Below are 22,899 nucleotides of genomic sequence, written 5' to 3'. Positions count from 1 at the left end.
AAATTCCCCCCCAAAACCATGCACCTAGTATTGTAAGAATTCAAAGCTTTATGAATGTTCTGGTTTCAAAGGAATAGGGGAGGGAAGGTGTTAGTCTAAGAAATGTATACTTTTAATAAATGTGAATGCTATTTATTGAGAAAAGAGGATGATTAGGACATATTCTAGAAAGTGTGCAAATACAATTTCTGACATGGTATGTAGATATTGGTGTATCTTTGCGTAGGTGCAATTATAAAAGAAGCATGCAGCAATGCTACATACTTCATTCACATCAATTCAGAGCAGACATAAGACTTGTTATTTCAACATATAATGCCAACTTCAGCACTGCAGTTCCATTCTTTTTTTTTTTTTTAAATTATTCAATGCAATAAGATTGGATAGAGCTAGGATAAATAAAGCTTTAGGTTTATAAACTTGTAAGTTTTATCACCTGATTTCGAAACTTGTATGTAACTAAGAAGAGAGAAAATATTGCCTGAATTTGAGTAGTACTGACAATACATTTAAACACACTAATACAAGTGAAGGTTTATTAAATATTAAAAATCCAGAATCTTCTACACTACTGTAGAAATTCAATCTACTACTTTAGCCTTTATTTATTTAAGCAGCTTTGATAAATGAAAATAGACCGAATCTAGAAACACATTAAAAGTAAGTCATTCTCCATCAACTGTGTAGAGCTTAATCATATAAATACCACTTCATATAGTTATTGATGGCAGCATGTTACAATAAAATCACACATCAGAGCCTTACTTAAAAACACGTAAGTAGTCTATCAAAGCAATAAACACATAATACTGCTCAAAAAATGAAGAGTATTAGCTGACTGATGTGGGTGCTACAATCTGAACAAAGTTACAACAATTCCAAGTGGTCCTCAAGCATGAAACATTGAACACACCAAATTTTCCACATCTTACTGAGGCTTTGCCAATAAAAGCTGGAATACCACACTTCGCTCACAGAACTTGCTTCAGTATTTGACCTTGCTCTGATGTACAACCCCAGTGGTACCCAGTACCAGTGGTGAAGCTCCGGAGTACAAGGCATTGTTTAACTGCCTTTGAGTCACTGAAGAGAAATCCATGTTTAATCACAAATCTGCAAGACAGTTACTTAAAAACTTAAAATTAAGCTCTCAAGTGCTCTGTTGGATTGCAAACTCAACACCTTGCCAGATTAAGTCCTTGCTGAAACCCAAATGTATGCTGCTTTGTGTAACCATTAAGCTGTTATGCATAGGATGAACTATCATACAAGTTTACCATGAGTTTTCCTGGCCTTACTAATTTTAATATCCATATTGCTGATATGAATTTTCAAAAGGTTTTCAGTGAATACTTTTTTTACCCAAACAGTACCTTGAAGTACAGTTTTTAGAAAAAACCCAAGTAAGTGCATTGCATGTTAATAGATAAAGAGAGGCTCGTATTATTACACAAGAAACACAGGGTTTTTTAAACACAGACTGCAATCCAACATACCCTGTGGTATCATATTTATCTGATAAGATTATCATATTAGTAGTTACTGTAGTCTACCACAAATGAATATACCTATTGACTCAAAAATCAGGACCTAATTAAACCATAATGTATAATTTCACATTATACAGGTTTCTGCCAATTTAATATTCATACACTAAGATAGCTTAATGTTTTCCACATGTGTTTGAAGACAGTCCAATCTGGCTAAAAGCAGAAGTTTCAAGCTCTTCAAGTCAATTCTTTGTACACTACCAACTTGAACAGGGAAATCAAGAACACATTTCTGGAGTGGAAACTGTTTCAAGCCTCCTACTGGATAAAACAAGTGAGCCACAGAAGCCTTCCCAGAGGTGTGTTCAGTAGAAAGCAGCTTGGCAACAGACAATTTTACAAATCTCTCATAAATCTCAGAGGCTGAAATGCAGAATTCTAGGTGTGGGACACATGGATTTGCAACTCCACCTTAGAGAGACAGAACTTAGAAACTAATTAATGATGGCAGTTAGCATAGTGTAACGTTTGTTATTCTGTAAAAGCTTAGCCATGCACAACACTTTTGTATGATAAACATGGAGTGATTCAGCTTGGGTTTCATGAAATGGCAACTTGATCGCAACTACGTTGGAACATTTTATCACAGATCTAATTTTGCAAGTGGTAATTCTCCTTTGATCAGTTGCTAAGTTGAGAAGATAACTGAGGGACGGTGAATATCTGGAGGCAACTATACAGGACACGTACAAAATACAAACAAGCTATGTAAACAAGAGCAGATCATCTTTAATAAGCTCAGAATGGCGGTACTCCCTATAAATGGACTAAGTACCAGCAATACCACCACAGTGTGCTAATCATGTGCACATCCTTAACCAGCCATTGGTGGGCTAAGCTTAATGACAGGCCAGAAGAAGCATTTGAGGAATAGACAGCAACACCTGTCATGGATGCAAATCAGCCTACCTAGCTTCTGTTTTCAGCAATATGGTGCTTAACAGCTACATTTGAAAAAGACAAAAGAAAAACTCAGTTTGTTTTTGTGAACTATACAGAATGTTAAAATACCTATTCAAAACAAATAATCTAGACAGAAAGTTCGACTCAGAACAGTGGATAGAGATAGAGGTTTTATTTGGCAGCATGGAAAAAACAGTTATCTAAACACAGGTCATTTCACATAAGGAGAGAAGCTCTGCAATCTCTTGCACTTGAAGAGATGCAGAAAAGCCTTTCTTTAACATACTAAACAAGAAGGGCAGTCATTGCCTTTACAAATGCAGCTACGGACCACCTTAGTCCCTCAGACTACAAAGGTACCATGAAAATGCTCAGCAATATTCACTCCTTCAGTTGAAGCCATCTTTGTTCACAAGGAATACTATCTGGAAGGAGTTTTCTTAATGGCATATATGAGTCTGAACCTCCTCCAAAATGCTGACAACCATAGCCAAGTCATCATTCTCAACCGACAAAAGTGGAAGTGACTTCAATGGTTGATGGGGGCCATAAAGGTTACTAGGCTGAAAAAAAAAATAAAAACCAAAACCAAAAAAACCCACCAAACCAACTCAACCACAATGCCACAAGTGCAAGACGCAGACACACTCAAATTTGTTATACCTAAAGCCCCCCCAAATATATCATATAACTTTATGCATTTGCTTCATAAAACCTTCCTTGCAGTTTCCTCCTGTACACAAGAAGGAAGAACCACACACAAAAAACGCTCAAAACATCTCAAAGTAATTCCAAGGGCATTCGGTGTGACAGTGATAAGTGTACAATATCATTAATAGAATATATTATAACTTTATGCACACTTGTTCAGCTTACATATCACCAACTGAAAAATAACTAGCAAACAATTCTTCTTGGTTAGCAGACAAATAAAATTGTAGTTTCATTTATGGTTACAACATACAATTGGAAAAAAAACCTGCTTATTTTGAGGTTACCCCAGAAAAGCACCATAATTTGAGATAGTCAAAGACCCAAACTTTTGACTTTCAAAACACTTGCAGATGTTCCTCCAGAAATATTTATTTTTTAGTAGTTTATGTTAATGTTACAAAAAGCTTGCCATATTTTTGAACAGCTGTAATTAAGATGCCACAGTATTTTATGAAAGACACCCAAGTATTACATATCTCTCAGTGACTTCAACTAGGATGTCTTTTCCACTCTTGCTAGATTCTGTGGTCCTGAACTCCGCATATTCCCAAGCATATTTCCTCTGCTTACACATAACAGGAAATAAACTGAAATGAGAACCAAATAATTCATGCTCTCATTATGAATACACACAACTTTAAATTAATTGCAATGCACTGAAATCATCTATCACTGATTAGACGACTAGTATAGCACTTCTACATCCACCTCAGTTTTGTACTCTGGAATTATCTTTAGTTATTTTTTAATTCTGCATGTGCATATACTACATACAAGCATATAAATCCCTATTAAAGATTACAAATTGAAACACTGCTGATTTAACCCATTAGATAAAAGACTAATGACCAAATCATTCTGAAAAAAAAAAAATCAAATCATGCTTTGAACAATGGTTTTAATAACAGATTAGGTCATTTCTTTATCCTTGGAAGCCCAGTTATGAAGAAATAGGCCTTGAATCAGTTCCATATGCCCATAAAACTGCATGCAGAACTATTTTTTTTTTTTATTTTTTCAGTTCTTTAATAGTGTACTCTGATTATTTTGAATATCTCCTTGGGATATGTTCTTGCACTCAGGTATTTCCTTGAGTTACGTTCACGTACTTTAAGTGTTTTCACTTTCAGACATCACTTAGGACTTACTTCCCTTTTCTGTTTTTTTCATTATTGAAATGTTTAAAAGCATTTCAGAAGTTTCCTGTGATACAATCTTTACCACCTCCTATAAAAATAGTAGAGTTTTTCTTTATCCATGCCCTTTCTACACAACCTGAATCTCCTAACATCTGAAAGAACCATGTTCTTCTAAGAACGGCTTATTTTCTTTTGGTGTATGAGATTTATTAGCTGTGAAATATTTTATTGCCTTATTTACTGGCCTCAGTGTCCCATTCTGGGAAAGTACGCAGATCAGCTACAGGCACCCCTAAAGACAACGATGTTAATGACTCCAGCTGATGTTCCTACTTTTCCAGCCAATGGAAATGTGAGCCCTCTTCCTGCAAGCAGCATGTTTCCTGAAGCACTGCCCCAGCCCGCTCCAAGTGCTCACTACCTGGAGCAAAGCCAGACATATACCCTGGCCTATTTCATAAAACTGTAGAAGACTACATTCAGTCGCCTAACAAAGAAAAAGAAGTCATTTATATTTTCCATAAGCAGGACTACTCAACATAAAACCAGGTGAGTCACGAGAAGGAAAAAAAAAACCCTAAAGCTTATTCTCTCCAAGGAAGTGGCTTAAGGCCAAGATAGTTCCGTAATGGGAAAATAAAAATCAGAATCTGTATATTTCTGTAAAACCTTTCGTTTAAGGATCTCCAAGTCATTTAAAGCCATTAATTCACTGAGCCTTTCAACATGTCTTTTCTGTGTTCATGTAGCACTGAAAAATGAATGTGAAAGCTTTTGCTTACAAATTTGACGCATATAAAGCCAAGAAAATAGATTTTAAAAAATTAATGTTTTGGAAATGGTTCAGTTGCACAAATCAGAAAACACCTTAACAAAGCAAATTTCCTTCACCCAGCAATATGAAATTGGCCATTCAATTATCAAATAAACAACTGAAAAGAGAATTCATGCAACAAATACCTATGACTAAGAAATTCAATTTTCCCCTTGAGCACGGAGAAATAGGTGCCAAACTTGAAGGAAAACATCGTGCTACTAGCTCCTTCCAATTACTGCGCCATCCCAGATGTACTGCATAGCTCTATCAGCGGTCATTCCAACTTCCTTGTCAGTCTCTCAAAGATATTTACATTCCATTTATCTATGACATATGGACCAAATGTTTAACACCATCCCAACATCTCCAGATCAAGAAATAGTTTAACAGCATTTGACAAATGAAAAGCATGAACAGGCAGTGTAGAAATACCTGTTAAAAACCTCCAATCTATGCAATTGCATATTTATATTTCTATTGAAATATAACAGAAGTTTAAGATTCCGCAAGCATAAAATTTGGACTCTCCGCATTTAACACTGAGGACCTGGAATGAGGCTGCTGAAAACCTGGGCGTGTGCAACATGCATCACAACCTGAGATAGGGAGTTAGGAGGTCTCTGACCTCTTCCTATCTCATTCTTCATAGCCTGTTAGACTGTGTACTCATTTTCTGAGGGTGGTTCATTGATTCATTCTTCCTTTTCAAAAGCAAATGCACTCATGGCTGAGTTTTACTTGCAAGGCATGGAAAGAAACAACTAGCAACTCGTATAATGAAAAACACCAAATTTTTCTAGCTGTGTCATTAACATATCAGCTGCATTGTGCTTAGGCCATTAAAAAAAAAAAAAGCAATCCTGTCCAAGCCAAAGACTGTCCTACAGGAACACACAAATTTAATATGCAGCAGAACAGATTAATTTTCAGGAAGCTGTTCTGCTTGTTCTCGTTCATACGTTAGCCATTTTTCTACTATGATATAATGAAGTGTTGCCAAAACAAACATTCACTTTCACGAGAAAGATCTCACTTGACTTTAGCAGAGTGATTGCTTCTAGATCATTCCTTCTTCCAGTTTGCTCTACTGTCTTCATGCATTATGCTTCAAAGCAGATTTTACAATTTTGGGGATAAGTCTCTCCCATAATTCTGTACAAATCTAGCATAAGAAAACTGTGGATCTTACGACATGCCCACAATACAAATAATCATTCCGTTAATTACTGTAACATAAAAGACAACAAGCTCTCAGCAAAATGTCTCTCATTTGTAAGGATGATCATGACTAGTCCTATGCTAAGACAAGGCTGAAGATTTGTTTTGAAAACAACAACAACAAACAAACCACCACAGTATAATCTAAAATCTTGTTTAAAGTTTCTTTATGCTACAAGGCTATATTGAACAATTACATGATTTTTTTCATCTTGAAATCAAGGCATACAGTACCTACGTACGTAAGATTCCCTTATTGGACATTCATTGGCAGGCAGGTATTTTTCATTATAATTCATTGTATCAATTTTTTTTTAAAGGCATTTTATTAAGCCTCCATGCTCCACATCCTCTCCAATTCTTATTACCATTTTCATACCCTATGGTGAGGCTGACAAGAAGCAGTGTAGATTTGACAACCAGAAGCACAGGAATCTAGCAAGAAATTACTATGCAAATGTGTCTGGGAGAAGATAACATTAATAAATCTTTGCTGATGGGCCTTTTGCTCCAGTAGGTGGCACATTTATAATGAAAACAGTAGCTTAAGCCAAAGATCAGAAGCCTTAGATGTACATGTGGCTGACGGATGACAAAAGAGGAAAAACACTTCTATGTGTCATTTTAGAGGAACCAAGCCAAGCTCACTACCTTAAATGAAAATATTTTTCTTCCAACTTCTCAGATTCTATAAATGTTTTATTTACCAAAAGAGAAGTCTTTTTGTTCAGCAGTTACTAGCAACTTCCAAAACTGTGTTTCAAAATACTCAGATACTCTCAGAGCTGAAACATGAAGCAGAAGAGGCAACATTAGGCTTGTCAAAAAAAAAAAAAGGTGGCCTGAAAAGTTATTTATTAAAAAAAAAAAACACAACAAACAAACAACAACAAACCCCAAACTTTATACATGTTAAACTTAAGTTAATTCTGCAGCTAAAGGAAAGTAAGTCACAGGAAAGCACACCACATTTTTGCTTCACTGTAGAGAAAAACCAGTTATAAACTCTGACACTAAAAGAAAAATATAAGAGAGGGGGAGAAAATACTACCATGTGATTACATAAAATTTCCATTTAGACTACAGGAGTGTAAGACGTTTCAGGGAAAAAAGTAACTGACCTGGGGTAACTACTTAATTTCAGAAGGGGGAAGTAGAGGGAAGGCTCACACAGCAGGGAAAAAGAGCAGGCCATTCAGGAGCGACCAACCTCTGCAGACATTCAATGATGTGCAGAAGAGCAGAACTCTACTTCTGTTTTAGTTTAAGTGTTTCCACTTTAGATACTGCTACAAAACAACTTCCTTTTTTAATTCAAACCATGCTCTGATCTTCAGTTCTTAAAATACAAAATTGCAACATATTTTTAGACTTATTCATGGACAGCACTCTCAAAATCCTTAATACAGGTACACATATGGATCAGGGGTCATCCTGACACAGAAGTGAGAAGAGCTTAGATAAAGGTCAAGTTTGCAAGTGATACAAAAATTGCAGAAATAAATTCCAAGCAATACTTAAATTCATAGAGCTTTTTCACTCCCACTTCTGTGGGAGAAAGTTTGGTATCAGGAAAAAAAAAAAAAAAAAAGACAGACATTCTGGCAGCACACTCTTTGGAGTCAGAAATCCTGAACACCAGAGCTTGCAAGGTATTAGAAAGATTTGTATTATGTATTACAGTCACAGGCTTAAGAGCAAGCCTGTTAACAGCGACATCTTGTCAAGACAGTTTTGTGCAACTAAGCTGTAAGAATTTTACCTTAAGTAAAACAGGAAGGAATTAGTCATCCAAATAAATTAGTATGCTTATGCTGTCCTTCCACTCTTACCACAAACTACAGAAAGAAGTCCTTGTGGATAGATGGATGTGGGTGCTGGGGACACGCTCCAAAGGAGTTAAAGACATCCCAAGGATAATAGTCTGAATATAACACTGTATGACATTGTCCCTAAACAATCCCAATGAAGTGGGAAAAAGACAACAGCTAATGGGCATGCCTGTCAGGTACTAGCACTAGTGTACCAGAAAAGATAAAGGCTCAACAAGATTATTTACATTGTTAGATTACAGATATTTTTAGTTCCAAAACCTCAGGTAAAACTGTAAGAAAACACCTGTCAAGCAAATCATATATGCAGTATCTTTACAAGCTGGTTAGGAAATAGGCAGAAGATTCTGTATTCCCTGCTTTCTGTGTCCTCACTGAAGGTATGCTTTAGATAAACGAAGTCTTTGAAATTAATACCAAGAAAACTAGGTGAAATGGTAAGCAAACATCACAGAAAAGAAGTCAGACTAAAACTACACCACCACCCCCCCACTGATATTAAGCTTCATGCATTTGCAAAGAAGAAAAAAACAAACAAACAAACAAACCAATCAGTAAAATACCTTTGGGTGACAAAGGTCACTGCACATGCTGAATGGTATCAAAAAGTGGACATATAGCTGCTGCATAGCTGCCTTTCAGTATTTAATATACAGTTTTAGAAACAGAGGCCAGCCTCTACAGAAGAGCAAAACAAGCAGTGTATACCACAAGCAAGGGATTTGACCTGGAAAACGACTGTCCTTTCACAAGTGCGCACAGAAAAAGCTTGATCCTGCCAGCTGAAAATTAACTGGAGAAGAGGAAAAGACAGCAAAAGTCCAGAAAATTCTTGAGAAGTATTGGTATCATGCTCCTAACTCAATGCTAAGAAAGAGAGCTTCAGGAACTCTGCTCTGGCTGAAAGAGTATTTGTTACTGTGAAGAGTATGTTGTGGAGACTTTAAAAACCAGGACCCACCAGTCCACTACTGTGGAGGCAAGGTTGTTGTTCTGATTCATCAGAGAGTCACTGAGACCACTGATGCGAACCATGTTATTCAAAGAAAGAAGTAATACATACTCTTTCCAGCTGTTACACGATCTGTGTTTGTAATTGCACACTTAATACAAACAGTGCTGGACTTTAAATCAAGCTACCTTGCCATTTTAAAAAAAGAATGTATCTAATAATAGGAGTTCTTTAATAGTAGAGAAGAAAACGCACCACCTGGCTGATAATTAGAAAATTCAAATTGGCAGTAAGATGCAGCTCTTAACTGCAAAGGCAAGGGGTTATTTAAACAATTCAACAGCGTAACAAGTAAATTCATCACATCCTGAAGTCCTTATATTGAACTTGGATGTCTCTCTAAATAATGTGTTCTAGTTCAATTACAGATTTATTGGACTTAACAGCAAGCACTGGTATGTTAGGGAAAGCAATTTCTTCTACTGAAGGAATTAATGCTTGAGATTATTTTGTCTGGTATTGTACAGGAGATAAGACTCAGTGATTCCTTTGGTCTTCAGAGTCTATGAGCCCCAGTGGATGCACTGATTCTGATTTTGTTTATAGCAGAAGAGTCAGGCTAGACCATACATGGCTTAGAAATTTGTTGACTTCCAAACTTCTTGGTAACAAGTTTGCTTTGATTAGTGTAACAAGAAGATTTTTCTCATTATTTTCAGTTAATTGGTAGATGTCCCTTCAGACTTGACTTCACTCTGGCAGCTGATTGCTCCATGCCACAACAGTACAGTCATGTTCCACTTACGTTCAGCAACAAGATCAAAGAAGGGGGAAAAAAAAAAAAAAGACAAGAAAAAAAAAAGAAGAGAGCATTTCCACAAGATGGTGGTTCCTCAAAGAGTCCTCCATTGCAGGTCTGCACTGTTACTGGTTGTTGCTTTAACAACTATGTAACACCTGAAACTTTTGAGTTTGCAATACAATTTCTACTAACCCTGGAACTCTATTAGAGGTAGGCAATAAACAACATGCTCATGCAATAGATGGCCTAGAAAATAATACAGTAAGCAAAGGGATTTCAATTTCAGGATAGGTAGCATATTTACAGTAGCATATCAGTTTCTTGCAGATTATCACCACTGAATTACCTACTAAAAGCTGCTATTTTGACACATTTTTAGGATATATCATGTCTAGCTACATGTTTCTGACCACTCAAGACAGAATAAAAATTGCCATTTTTTCACCCAGATCCCATGCATGCTCCCTATCTCATACATGGGCTTCTCATCCAGTCTTTCTAAACGCCTCATGTTTTTCCAGCAGTGTGCCTTTGCCACAGAGAGAATGCTGTTGAACCAACGAGGCACGACCTCTTTCAGAGGGGCTGGATCAGCTCCCTTCTGCGTAGTGCGCAGCTGTCGGTTCTGAGAATGACAACCCCTTGTACAGGGTGGGTGAGACTCCGAGCAATCGAACAGCCTGCAAATCGGCAGCCAGCAGAAAGAATACATCCCTGCTCTCCACTCCATAGTTATTCACTTAATCCACGACAATTTCTGCGGTTAGGATTCTTCTTAGTTATTTAAAGGAGTTAAAGTAACTTTGATGCATTGCATCAACCTTGCAAAGGGAAGATTTGAAGCAACTAGGGTAGCGCGCTCGCTATCTATCAAAGCAATCCCAGGTTTTCAAATGAGGAAAGCAGTACAAAGTAGAAATACTTTAAAAGTATAGATAGCTTTATTTGCCCAATTCATCCACTGACTTCAAGTCTGGATAATCGTAACAAATATTTCTGAAGCAAGACTGCAAAAAGATGGAAAAATAACTGCATTTAGTTTAAGACAGAAAGTATGTGTCTGTCATTCCATCATCTCCCAAGAATTTAAGCAAAAAATAAGCACATTCTGATTGTAAACATGGCCTGTCTTTACCAGGGTAGATGTCCAGTGCAATAACATGCAGACAGGATTATTATCCACTAAAACCTGCTTTTTCCTTCCGCCACTGGAGTCTTGACATAAAATGCAACTGAAATACATAACTTGAATTTCAAATAGGTCTTTAAATTTCATCAATGCTTGGTATTCACTAGATTAACAGCCCTTCAAATATATTTCTTGTATACAGAACACCACTGAAAGAAACCCACATCAACAATTAAAGAACTCAACAAAGCTTCTTCTCAAAAGAGGCTTCAGTAAAGGTGGCTGGAAGTTTTACTTGAAACAATGATAATAAAAATTAAATCATCTGACAAAAATATTATTTATGCAGCTATTTTTTTACCTTTTGAATTTTGCTTTTTTTAATAACATGCCTATTATGCATAAAATGGACTTCTGATGATTAAAAGTTTGATATATTAAATTGTGTTTCTAAACACAGATAAAACGGTGAAGTATACCCTATTTATTCAAATACTAGTCTCTTGCTATAAAAATATAAAGCAACATGAAATACTTAAACTAAAATGTTTGTGCATTTTTTCAGAATTATTTTTCTGATGAATTGTGCACTACCTCAAAACAAAGTTTCTCCACAAGAAGGTTTCCTAGATTTACAAAATGTTTTAAATTAAAAAACAAAACAAACCCCCCAAAATACACCACAGAATTCACACTGTTTAGTCATTTGCCTCTTCAGTTGTGATAAACTTCACTTCCAGTTTACAAGCACAGTTGATGGGGGCAAAACCCTGGGATGCTCCAGCATCCCCCAGCTTCTGGGGCAGAGTACTGCAGTGCTGCACACCTTGCATTAGCTTCATTTTCTGCAGGCAGGAAAATAAGGGAACTGATCAAACTGCAGCCAGAAAGTGAAAAACATAACAAAAAAAAAATCAAATCCAGTGTGCATCTCCTCAAGTAGTATTTCTTTAGGCCTATGCCAAAAAATATAATGTGTTATTTCTTAATACAATCTTTTTTAAGATGAAATTTTCAATGGCCAGAAGCTGGCCATTTTCTTCTGCTCCAATTCAAATTCCTATTCGCGATCCACACCCAACAACCTATGAACACTTACATGAACATTTAACCTTAGGTGCACGAATAATCACCACTAAAGTCTCAGATAAAAGGCACGTGTGAGAGCAGCTGGCCTTTGAACAAAGTCTCAAACACCCTGACTCCAGCCACGTTTCTGTTTCATTTAATGCATCAGGATCCAGCAATGCCTTCTGCTCTCACAAATTCCTTCCTCTTATTTTAATTTACTTCTTGAGTTAATTGGTACATCAGAGTTAAGCTCTAACCCAAATCTCTCCCTCTTCACCACCAAGCCCACTAGCATCTTTCCAACAAGTGAGCCTGCGCACGAAAGAGAACAGGAGCAGAAGCCATGTGCTTAGGTTGCAGAGCACCCACAGAACATGGAAATCCCCAGCTGGATTTTATCCATTCTTGCAATAGCTCATTCCATTTTGTCCCATTTCTCAGAAGACTCTAGTAAACTTGGCCTTGACCAATGAGTAAATATCATGTTGTGAACAACACAATAGTTTTGGGTAAAAGCTGGTCAAACTATGTGACAAATGTTTACAAATCCAACATCTGTTTATAAATTAAAACCTACCATTATATAGCTGTACTTAGCAAATCACATATGAAATTATGTCAATTCAAATATTTTTTTTTCATAATTACTTAATAGTTTGGGTACATATTTCAAACTAATTTTTCATTAAGTTATACTTTTCTCATTTTTACCACTTCTTTGCTAGTGGATATCCTGATATACTTATCGAGCAACAGGCTGTTTGTGCCTCAACTGAATAACTGTTAGTGAACAATATGAAACACTAAGTACCAAACACTATTTGAAACAAAAATCTTCTAAAATTTGGGAATTTATAAAGTATTCTAAGTAAATAGCTTTGTCACCCAGATATTCATGGGTAAGTATTTCCTTACAAAGCATAACTAGATTACAGACTTAATTCATTAGCCGCTGGTAAACTATTAGTTTATCGATTTGGATTTTAAGCTTCATTAATTATCTGACTGAGAAACATTACCTACCAAAGGATACAAACAGCATAGATACCATGCAATAACAATAACTTCCAGAGTAGAAGTCTAGTACACAACTAAGAGAACAATGTCAACTCAAATATTTTTTTTTTCCAGCAAAGGTACTCTGAAGTAATCTCTAAAACAAAGTCATTTGACTTGTTTGTTTTGAGGAAGGGGGGGTGGGGTGGGGGAAATATTTTTCCCCTCGAAGGAAAAATACTTGTTAGAGATGACAAATTATTACAATGAGCAAATGTTTGCAAATGACAAAATGAAGTACAGACAACAATATTTTTACTTGTTCCTGCCAGATTTTTCCTTGTTTCTGTCAACAGTTATTAAACAAAAAAATCTGGTACTACGCCACTTTCATATAAGCATTCTTTAGAATCATGTCTACAAAAAAACCTGAGGATGTTTTCATTATGATTTAATCCCCAGCGAATAAACTTCTGGTGTTCCAGCTTTGGCTTTTCTGCAAGCCTGTACCCTGCTCACCAGCCAAAGTGACTGAAAAACTTAAATCTTATTTTTAAAAGTAACCTGGGTACACAGGTGCCAAGTGCCATTTATGTTTCCTTAAAAAGAGGTTGCTACAATGATTACTTAATAGAGGATGGATTTTTACTATTCAGAACTTTACTAGAGACACATCAGGCCTCAATGGTACCGCTAACAAAGCTGGCCACAATACACTAATTGCAATTCCTAACAATAAACTTCAGTTCTTTCCAACTAGTCTGCTTTTTCTTGATGAAGTGATTTCTGTGACTCTTTATCCAGATGTGCCACTCTAAAGCCTAGAAATCTTCCTCACCTCTTTATTTTCTCCATGTTCCATTCAAGTGTGTTCTGCTGATAAAAAAAAAAAAGCCTCCTTTTATGTTCACATTTAAATGCTCAGTCCCAGAACTATGGTTTCATTCTACCTATTACGAAACAACACATTTCGGGATGTCATCATTGCAAACACCCTAGACTGAGCGAGAGAAGATTGCACATATGTGAAAATTTTGAATCCAGTTTGAGCAGAAAGACAGACAATTTTAAGAACTTCCTTCATGGATTTGTTCCCTCCCCTTCCTCTCTCTGCTCCCCCTGCTATGAAGTACCCTAAAGAAAGAAAATGGAGGCCTCTGGGCAGAAGTCACAAACTTTCAGACAATATGTTCTGACTTCTAATTATGTCATTACAGAACACTTGAAGAGAGCAAAAGGGAAACCAGCACACTAGAGACCTGCTCTCTCCATCTCTTCTTCTAGCTCAGTAGAAGTATAAATATTACCCAAGCGAACAGCTAACAAAACAAACAAAAAAAAAATCCAAAAAAGAACATACCACTATAACCTCAAAAGTCCCTAGACCTGGAAACGTCCCTTAATCACTTGAACACAGGTGATCTGAACACAGATCTCATACACCATCCAGAGCAACCACATACACTAACAAGGGGTACCACCAAACACATTATGCCACGAAGTCTTGTCCAGTCAAAATTCTGACACTTTCACAAGTTGCCTACCAGCAAAGGTCTTGCCCCCTGAGGTTTCACAGTCATATCCTTTCCCTCAGGTAGCTCCTATAACACACTACACGAATTTGAAAATCTCAGTCCTTAACAAAGCTGTATTTCTGTATTCACAGAGTATTAAAGAGACTTCCTCATCTCCTCACGAGATCTGCACTGTGCAATCACAGATAAACTTTCTCAGGGTAGGTCTTGGACGTACCCAAGACTAAGGAATTTAGCCTTTCATCTGCCCTAACTGTTGGTGTCAATACAAAAGCACTCTCCTTACAGCCATACAGATCAAAAAGTACCCTGCTTTCCTTACTTCCAAAAAAAAAAAAAAAAAAAAAAATCCTTACAGGAACAGAAAGCATACATGAAAGAGGGAAGTTACTCAGTTCATTTTCCCATCAAAGACATGTTATGAGCACGGCTCAGAATCCAACAGAACAGAAAGCACATGAAAAACCACACAATTTCTTGGCTGAACATTCTGGGTGAGACCTCCAGAACATCTCTGGCTCTTTAGCCTATAGACAAGGAAAAACATATTTAAACTCCAGCTTCAGCAGTAGGGCTTCAACAGGGCTGCCACAGTGAACTACAGTTCTCAGTTTACTTTGCTCCTCTGGCAGGAATCATCAGTGACCTTCACTAAAAAAAGGCAAATTCAAGATTTCCATGAAGAGGTTCGCTAGACTTGGGTCCCAAAGTCAAGTGATCAACATGGAATTGCTCACAACCCTGTATCACTTCCCCAATCATTTTTTCCTTTTAGCTTACAGTATCCTCTTCTCCTTCAGAATCTCCTTGTAAGTAACCTTGCAGTAGTGAAGCTGCTATCCCCCGAATGCTCTCAAACTGCACAAGATCACCATACATTACCACTGATGTCTTCTAAAGGAGAAGAAATTAAAATTATGGTGCCACGTGATAATTGGCAATCTGATACAGGAACAGCTCTTGAAACAGTAAAGCCCCTTACCAGGAAGCAAAGTAGTGTAGCTAGCACACGAGATCTTGCTTCTCACTTTACCTACCTACCAATGTGAATCAGCAGGAGGGGAAATATGCAGCAATAAAGACACTTGGAAGAGGATGCAAGATTTCTGAAGCTGAAAGCACCTTACAAACAACAATGTCTTGCAACGAAGAACTAGCCAGCTTGAAATGTGACAAGCTTGTATTTATAGCGATAAAAAGCATGGATAAAAAGAATCCCAAAAAGAATGTAAGGACAAGTAAAGGCATTCTAGCTCAAGGACTTAAAGAAATAAAACAAGTTTTTTATGTCATGGTAGTGACATGTCACACATTGTTTTCCAAATGTTCGTAACAATATTTTCTGCCTGGTAGCCTTTAAATACATGCTGAAGAATAGCAAGCAAATTTATTCGAAGGTCCTAAAATAACAGCAATCATTGTTCTTTTTTAAAGCTGTATAAAAAACCCAAGCTGTCAGTCTGCATCTATTTCATGACTGCAGAATGATCCAAACAACATGGCTTTGAGAAAGCAGCTTTGTTGAGGTGATACTCTGCTGCGCCTTCCAAGCGTCTGACAAAGTGCAGTAGTCTCCATAGCTTCTACTTCTCTTCCTCCTCCATGATGATGGAATCATAAAAAATTGGTACACCAGCTTAAGTTTACTTCTTAAGTAAGCTTCTGGAAGCTATGGCCTCCAGCTGCTTCTTTCCCAGGAAGGCACATCAGTAGCTGATCAGGATCCCTCCTCAGCACTTAGAGAAGAAACATTACCAGTTTTAGAGCCCACCACATCTTCCACAGAAAACGCAAAGTCAAATTTTGCCCCTTGCAGACAGAACTTAGCAAAGAAGTAAATACTGTATCATAAAAAAAAAAAATGCTTATTGCAGGATCAAGTCAGAATTATGGAGCTCAATTTAAAATTACCTAATATACAAGAGTGATTAATGTAAGCTGGACAATGTAATCCAAGTGAAGCCTAATAGTGTATGATGTTAACCAACTTAACCTTTCACGAAGGGTAGCTGCTAGTGCGGGAACAGTTAGCAACCTGGCAGTTAGAATGCCCTCTTCCAAGAAGGAAACGCAGCTAAAAAAGCTGGCTCATCAATTCATGAATTATATGTATTAAAGGAGGTTTTACAAAGGTATTTACTAACAACTTATTTTGACTCCTACAGATTTCCAAAGGAAGAGTGAAGTCTGTAACTTGTTCTAAAGTTGCTTTCTAAAAAGCGTCTCTCCTGAATGTTTAGGGTGCTTCATATACATTTTTCAAGTGTAATTTGTCCTTGATCATTAAATAAGCACACAGAGCAAATTAGCATCAAGGGATAGTAATTTTCCATGTCATGAAGAAAAGCTTATTGCAAAGTGATTATAAAACTCTGTATGAAGTGTGAGAAGGTGATAATGAATTTAATAATTCTATGTCACGAATGACAAATGTATGCTTACAAACGTTATCTGAAAGACTACAACAAAATAACTCCAAAATGCTATCAGAAATATGAGTGGTTTAGGTCATGGGGGAGAATTTTCCTTTATTAGGATCTCCCTAGATCCCCACCACAAACTGCATTTTTGTTGGGGTTTTTTTTGGGGTGAGGGGTGTTGGTTTGGGTTTTGTTTGTTTGTGTTTATCTCCAAAGAACACCTTAGCAGAAGCTATCAGCTTTGACAGAACACCAAAATTCTGGCACTGAACCATAAATTGACCATTACCATAAAAAGAACTGCTAAATGAGAGACCATGTGCTCAGTATAAAACTAATTTCATGCTTTCAAAAGCACACAGTGGCTTCTAGCAAGATAGTGGCCCTGGGACTTGCAAAGACAGATTGGCTAATACAAATGGTGTGTGCTCCTGATGCAGTCTGCTTAGCCAAGCTTTACATGTACTGGCAGTAAATGGAAATTCTCGAATCTTCTGTCAAACAAATACACACTTATCTATAACTTCAGAGCTGAAAGCTATAAAACAGCTGCCTCATAAATATATTTAGCAGGAAAACGCATGAGCTGTCCTAGTTCCTCAGGAAAAAAAAAAACCACAGCAGCCTTTACATAGTAAGCATAGACATTTCTATAGCAAACATGAAAAACAGGTTAATAAGTATTTTTCAGCATCTTTCCTTCTTTTATTAAAAAAATTACTATCTGCAAATGCAAATATAATCATAGCAGGTCTCACCACAAACTAAACATATTAACAGAACAGCAATGCTTACTAAGTAACTCAGTGGAACTAATTTTTTGTGTTCTGCTATAGGTGAAATTTTCAATTAAAAACTTTTTTAAACACATAGGTACAAAGTCTATTTAGTTTGCGATAATGCTTCTTTTAAGCTTAAAGATTTACTACTAGAACTTCACAGGCTACCTTTAGCACACTATCTGTTCCCTTAAATAAAACTTACTGCACTAAATCTCAAATTTAACTGGTTAGGGAGAAGCAACAGTAATTTTATACCCTTCTCAAAGCAAGTTGTCAGTGCAACTGAATTACTGGAAGCTATCTTGGGCATGACAGGTCATAACTTTTAATATTAACAATGACAGACATACGCAAGATGTCAGATCCAGTATACAATTTATTTCATTCCTTACTTTCTTAGTTTATCTGGAGAATCCGACAGCTCTTGTGTTTTACGTATCATTATAACTATAATTTGAGATTTAACAAGCCAGAAAGCAAGCTCCGGTAAGAGGCATTTAGTCACACTTCTAATTAGCTTCTTTCTATAACAATAATACAGCATCACTGACATGTTCCAAAAACATTTAAAATGCATAGGAAGTCACCTACTGGAAAGATGCCCTCTGCAAACAGCAAGCAAGGAAAGGGAGCTTGCCACATTTTTAGAGTTACTTTTAATACTGAAATAAGAAGAGAAGAAAAATATGCATTATATGCCTTGCCATTTTTCTTATCCTTTCCACTGGAATAACTAAAACACAAATGACATGCACATAGAAATAATGCCAATCGTGTAAGCATCCACTCTTAATATCATATCACAAAGCAATTCAGTGAAGTTTAATAATAAAAAATCATGCTCACCTCTACTGGGAAGTCCACTCCACATTACGGCAATACTATTTAAGCAGCTTAAACAGCAACCAAGTTACATAAACAAAACTTCCAGTATGTGACCAATATGATCTACGGTGCTACAGAGACTTGGCTCCAGCCCTGATCATCTGTGTGACAGTACACTGTTATACCAGTGCAGCCTCAAACCTTCCCAGATGCCGGCTTATTGCATTGCTCATTGAAAATCCTTCACACGCTGGCAACATTTTAGGGAAGGACAAGCACACTCTGAGTCATTTGTAAAGAAAGCAAAGCAATTTCAGTTCTGTATCTTCATGCGTACCGAAACACAGAGCACTGTCAAAGTAGAAGTCTGAGGTGAATTTATGCTGAGAAACAGGCAACCCAAGCCTTCATTATCAATGCACGGAATCAGCTACAGTGATCAAATTCAAACAAACCATTAAAAAAAAGGATATTGTTATGAAAGGCTCTACAGATTCAGCTCCAAACCACACAGAACGAAAAATCATCTATCTAGACTGTGTAAATGTTAAAAATAGCTCTGTCTTTTCTACAATGAACGCGAGACAGAGGAGAATCAGTAGCCTGTACTGTGATGAGCTTCATTATTGGAAAAAAATCCAGCAATAAAAATTAATGATTCCTTACAGCTTTTCTAAATAAGATTAATTTACAATTATGCAAATGAACAAATAAGTACTTTTTAACCACATAACAGACAAAGTCTATTATATATAAACACATACGATGTCTATTAAAGAGAAGCATAAATATTTGGATGAAAAATTTTAGAATACTGACCCAGGAAAGATCTGTACAGTCCAGCAGATTAAGTATTTGAACAAAAAACAAAAAAATCAACAACTAAAAGCATGACATTACATGACCAATGCCTTTGTCTTTCAAAAACAACAATAATTTTTAATTACTTACTATGAAAAACCTCCATGGCTTATTAAATTCATGCTCTTCCTACTCCCACACAGACTTCCCACTATGTAAATCTTTTTGTCTTTTCAGGTACTTCATACGTTTTCTTTCCCAAAAAAGGTAAGAGGGCATGTGTCGCTGTGCATACTCACGCCCACAGAGATACACAGTATAATAAGAATCAGATGTAATCACAACTAGGTTAAGTTTGCAAAGAAATAAAGACACCAGAGTTATAATACCTGCACAGTTATCCCAATATACTACTGTGTCATGAGACAACTATGAGTGAAATTTTGGCAGAATCTGATCCCAGATGAGCATACTTACTATACAGAGAAAGTATCTTATTTACTTTTGCAAGATAAGAATAATAAACAAATCTGACTATTATTTTTTCAGTCATTTTAATACAAAAATCACTGTTGGAAATGCACATGGAAAAAAAATGATGACTCTCCATTTATAGATCCCTTTCCATCTCAGCTGTCCACACCTGTAAACTGTGGATCACATCCTTCAAAGAGACAGTGAAGAAATTCTTGCAGCAACTTGAACTCAACTGATTTCAGTAGCTCTCCAGGCCATTGCCTGGGCTGTTTAAATGACAAGGGAGACCGCTCAACCTGAGCAGAAGTTGTGTCATCAACACCTCTGCAGCCATTCTCAGCTTGAAATCATAGCTGGTGAGCAGCTGTATTTTTGGTCCTAGGCTCTAGAACATCTGATTATCTGATGCCTTAAATGCTCGTCCTTTACTACAGCATCACTGCCCCTGAAGACAGGTTAAACTCTCCAAGAAGGACTTTTGCAGAGAATTTTGATACAAGAATATATTTATGCAAACTAGTAGCAAAGAGTGCCAACTGTGGTAGTCAATTTTATTTTGAAACCCTTCCCCACTTCACCCAAAGCACCACCCCCTATAAACCGCTTTTTTCCATATTAACCACATATTCCATTTGGTTGCTTACAAATGCCTTTCCTGTGCTCCCCACCTCCCAGAGAATGAAGTGGAGGCTACGAATGAATAACTGGTCTGATAACCTTTACCAGCTTTAAAAAAAGGTTGGCTTTTCTATTAGGGAATTTTTGAATGTTTTGCTCTAATGCAACTTGACAATTACTTAAAAACAACAACCTCAATGAAACAATAACTTTCCTTTTTTTTTCTTGAAGACTACCAGTAAGTACACATATCATCTACTTATCATTTTTATGAATTTTACCAGTACTTTCACAGTGCAGCTATTCAAACGCAGAACAAAGTATTATAGACACAGTTTGTAGTTATTAGCAAACCAGAAACCATCTTTAATGTCAGTTCTGTCCCTTGATATTAACTCTCACCATCGTTTTGTAAGGAGTATCAAGTGCACCAAACCAATATAATAAAAGCCCTTAATTTCAGAGCACGTAGTCATGACTGCTGCGAAAGAAAAATAGCAATCACTTATAAATACATTGCATGTTGTAAGAAAAATATTAACTTATGTAACATTACATATTTCTTAAGTTGTGGAAGATACTCGAGTGATGGAAAGAATGCAGAACCATCTACCAAATGCAATCTTGTTCAAAGACAACTGAATAAGAAAAGTCAACGTACCCTGTAGTGAGAAGTGAAATACTAACAGTTTTTCAACAGCTCACTAATCGAAGTTGCATTATAGGAACGTAACTTCTTTTTTAATTATATTGGAGAAAGGTAGTAGTTTTGCTTTTTAGCAAGAAAATCTGATCTTTTCCAAATAGAGTATCAAAATAGGATAGCAAAACAGGGAGCAACCTCGCTTTCACGTGGGGGGCAGAGGGAGAAAGCCTCGAGGCGTTGCTCCACTTTGTGCACCCACAGCAGCAGCTTTTTTCAAACTGCTTTCCAAAAGGTTGGGCTGTGGGCAGCAGTTGTGGAAGGCAGAACAAGCACTGACCTTCTACAAGTTTAAAAAAGGTTTTGGCATAACACAAGAAAGAGTAAGCTCACAGTGCTTTCTACTGTCTTCCTCCTCCTCCTCTTCTCTAGTCTTACACACCAATTCTATAGCTATGCATGCATGCCTTTAGTAGGACTCAGCTGACAAACTTTTTCAAGATACTTTTGGTTGCTGCTTAGCATTCCTCTGAGTACTTGGTTCAATAATTCATGAAGATCTTCTGTAATAAAAGTCAGATTATCCTTCTTCTTTTTTTAGAAAAATGAAAAACAAACATTGATAAGGAATTTGAGGACCTAGATCAAGAGGCTTAAAGGAAGCAAAAATTCTGTTCTCCATTAAGTTGGCACAAAGCAGTCTTAGATGGCAACTAAGCTACCTGTCAGAAAGCTAGTCTTGGCGCAGCTAAGGACTCAAACCTACATACAAAGACCTCCATTTAGGATCAGATTCTTCTGACAGTTAAAAACCAAGGAAAAACTCCACTGAAATCCGAGTAAGGCATTGCAATTTCATTCTGTTGTAACAGACCATCATTTAATCCTGCACTGACCTAGGTACCTGACCTGGCAAGGTAATTTCTTTACAGTTTCATTTTAAAAAAAGTCTTCCTTATATGCACCAGGCCAAAGGTGGGCATGTGGATTTAAGGCTAGCTGAAATATTTTCAGAATAAATTTCTCTACGTCTACCAATAGTCAGTTTTACTTTTTGAGAGAAACAAAAGGTCAAATGCTTAGAAAATGAATTATTAATCTAAATTAGATGTTTAAGAAGGTCCTTTTCATTTGACATAGCTGAAGACACTATTCATACTTCCTAACTCTAGACATTTGGCAAACTAATATGCAAGTTAGCTATATAGTCCATGGATCCTTTGAAGGATAATTCTGAGCACTTTAATTGTAAGCCTCCCTGCCTCCATTAACTTGAAAGGATGCCTAGATTTCCAACTTAATACAGCATTGCACAAGCATTGCACAAGGAGGCAAAGCAGTTCTAATCTCTATTGCCAAAAGTGAAGGAAATCTGCCTTCTTCTCCCATGTCCAAGATTGCTGTTTTAGCTTCTCCCTTGCACTAGTATTACCAGGCTCTTTTTGTGACCTGATTTAAGTCCTGAACACAACAGTAGTCCAGTCATTTATGCATGTATTTTGCTAGTTTAACAAATCCCTGCCTGTCATTGCTGTGAGCCAGATCACACAACTGTGTGTTGATAATCTTGCAAGAAATCATCCTGTGATTATTTCCTCAGTATCACAGGGGAACACATTAACTTGTAGGACTGTTCCCTACAAAGAATCACAGCATAGGGGCCCACAGCATTTCC

General features: G+C 36.8%; 1 protein-coding gene across 9 annotated transcripts in view; it reads right to left on the bottom strand.

Moving 5' to 3' along the window:
* Nucleotides 1–22,899, bottom strand: part of ZNF385B (zinc finger protein 385B) — a 178,399-nt gene that overhangs the window by 112,356 nt on the left and 43,144 nt on the right. For 2 of the 9 annotated variants that reach the window (XM_087731826.1, XM_087731827.1), the window contains exon 1: nt 18,707–18,966. The exons of 5 other annotated variants lie outside the window; for them this stretch is intronic. In XM_087731826.1, coding sequence (XP_087587952.1) covers nt 18,707–18,731 — 25 coding nt within the window. In that variant the 5' untranslated portion in view covers nt 18,732–18,966. Of the gene's footprint in view, nt 1–18,451; nt 18,514–18,706; nt 18,967–19,636; nt 19,699–22,899 lie in introns of those variants that run through there. 2 more of the 9 variants (XM_087731829.1, XM_087731831.1) reach the window with 2 other exon arrangements.

The sequence above is a fragment of the Nipponia nippon genome, unplaced genomic scaffold (genome assembly GCF_047370975.1).
Source record: "Nipponia nippon isolate SJK-2023a ecotype South Korea unplaced genomic scaffold, ASM4737097v1 scaffold_5, whole genome shotgun sequence".
NCBI classification, from domain to species: Eukaryota; Metazoa; Chordata; class Aves; order Pelecaniformes; family Threskiornithidae; genus Nipponia; species Nipponia nippon.
Note: the sequence above shows the minus strand (reverse complement) of the source record. Positions and strands in the feature narration are given on the sequence as shown.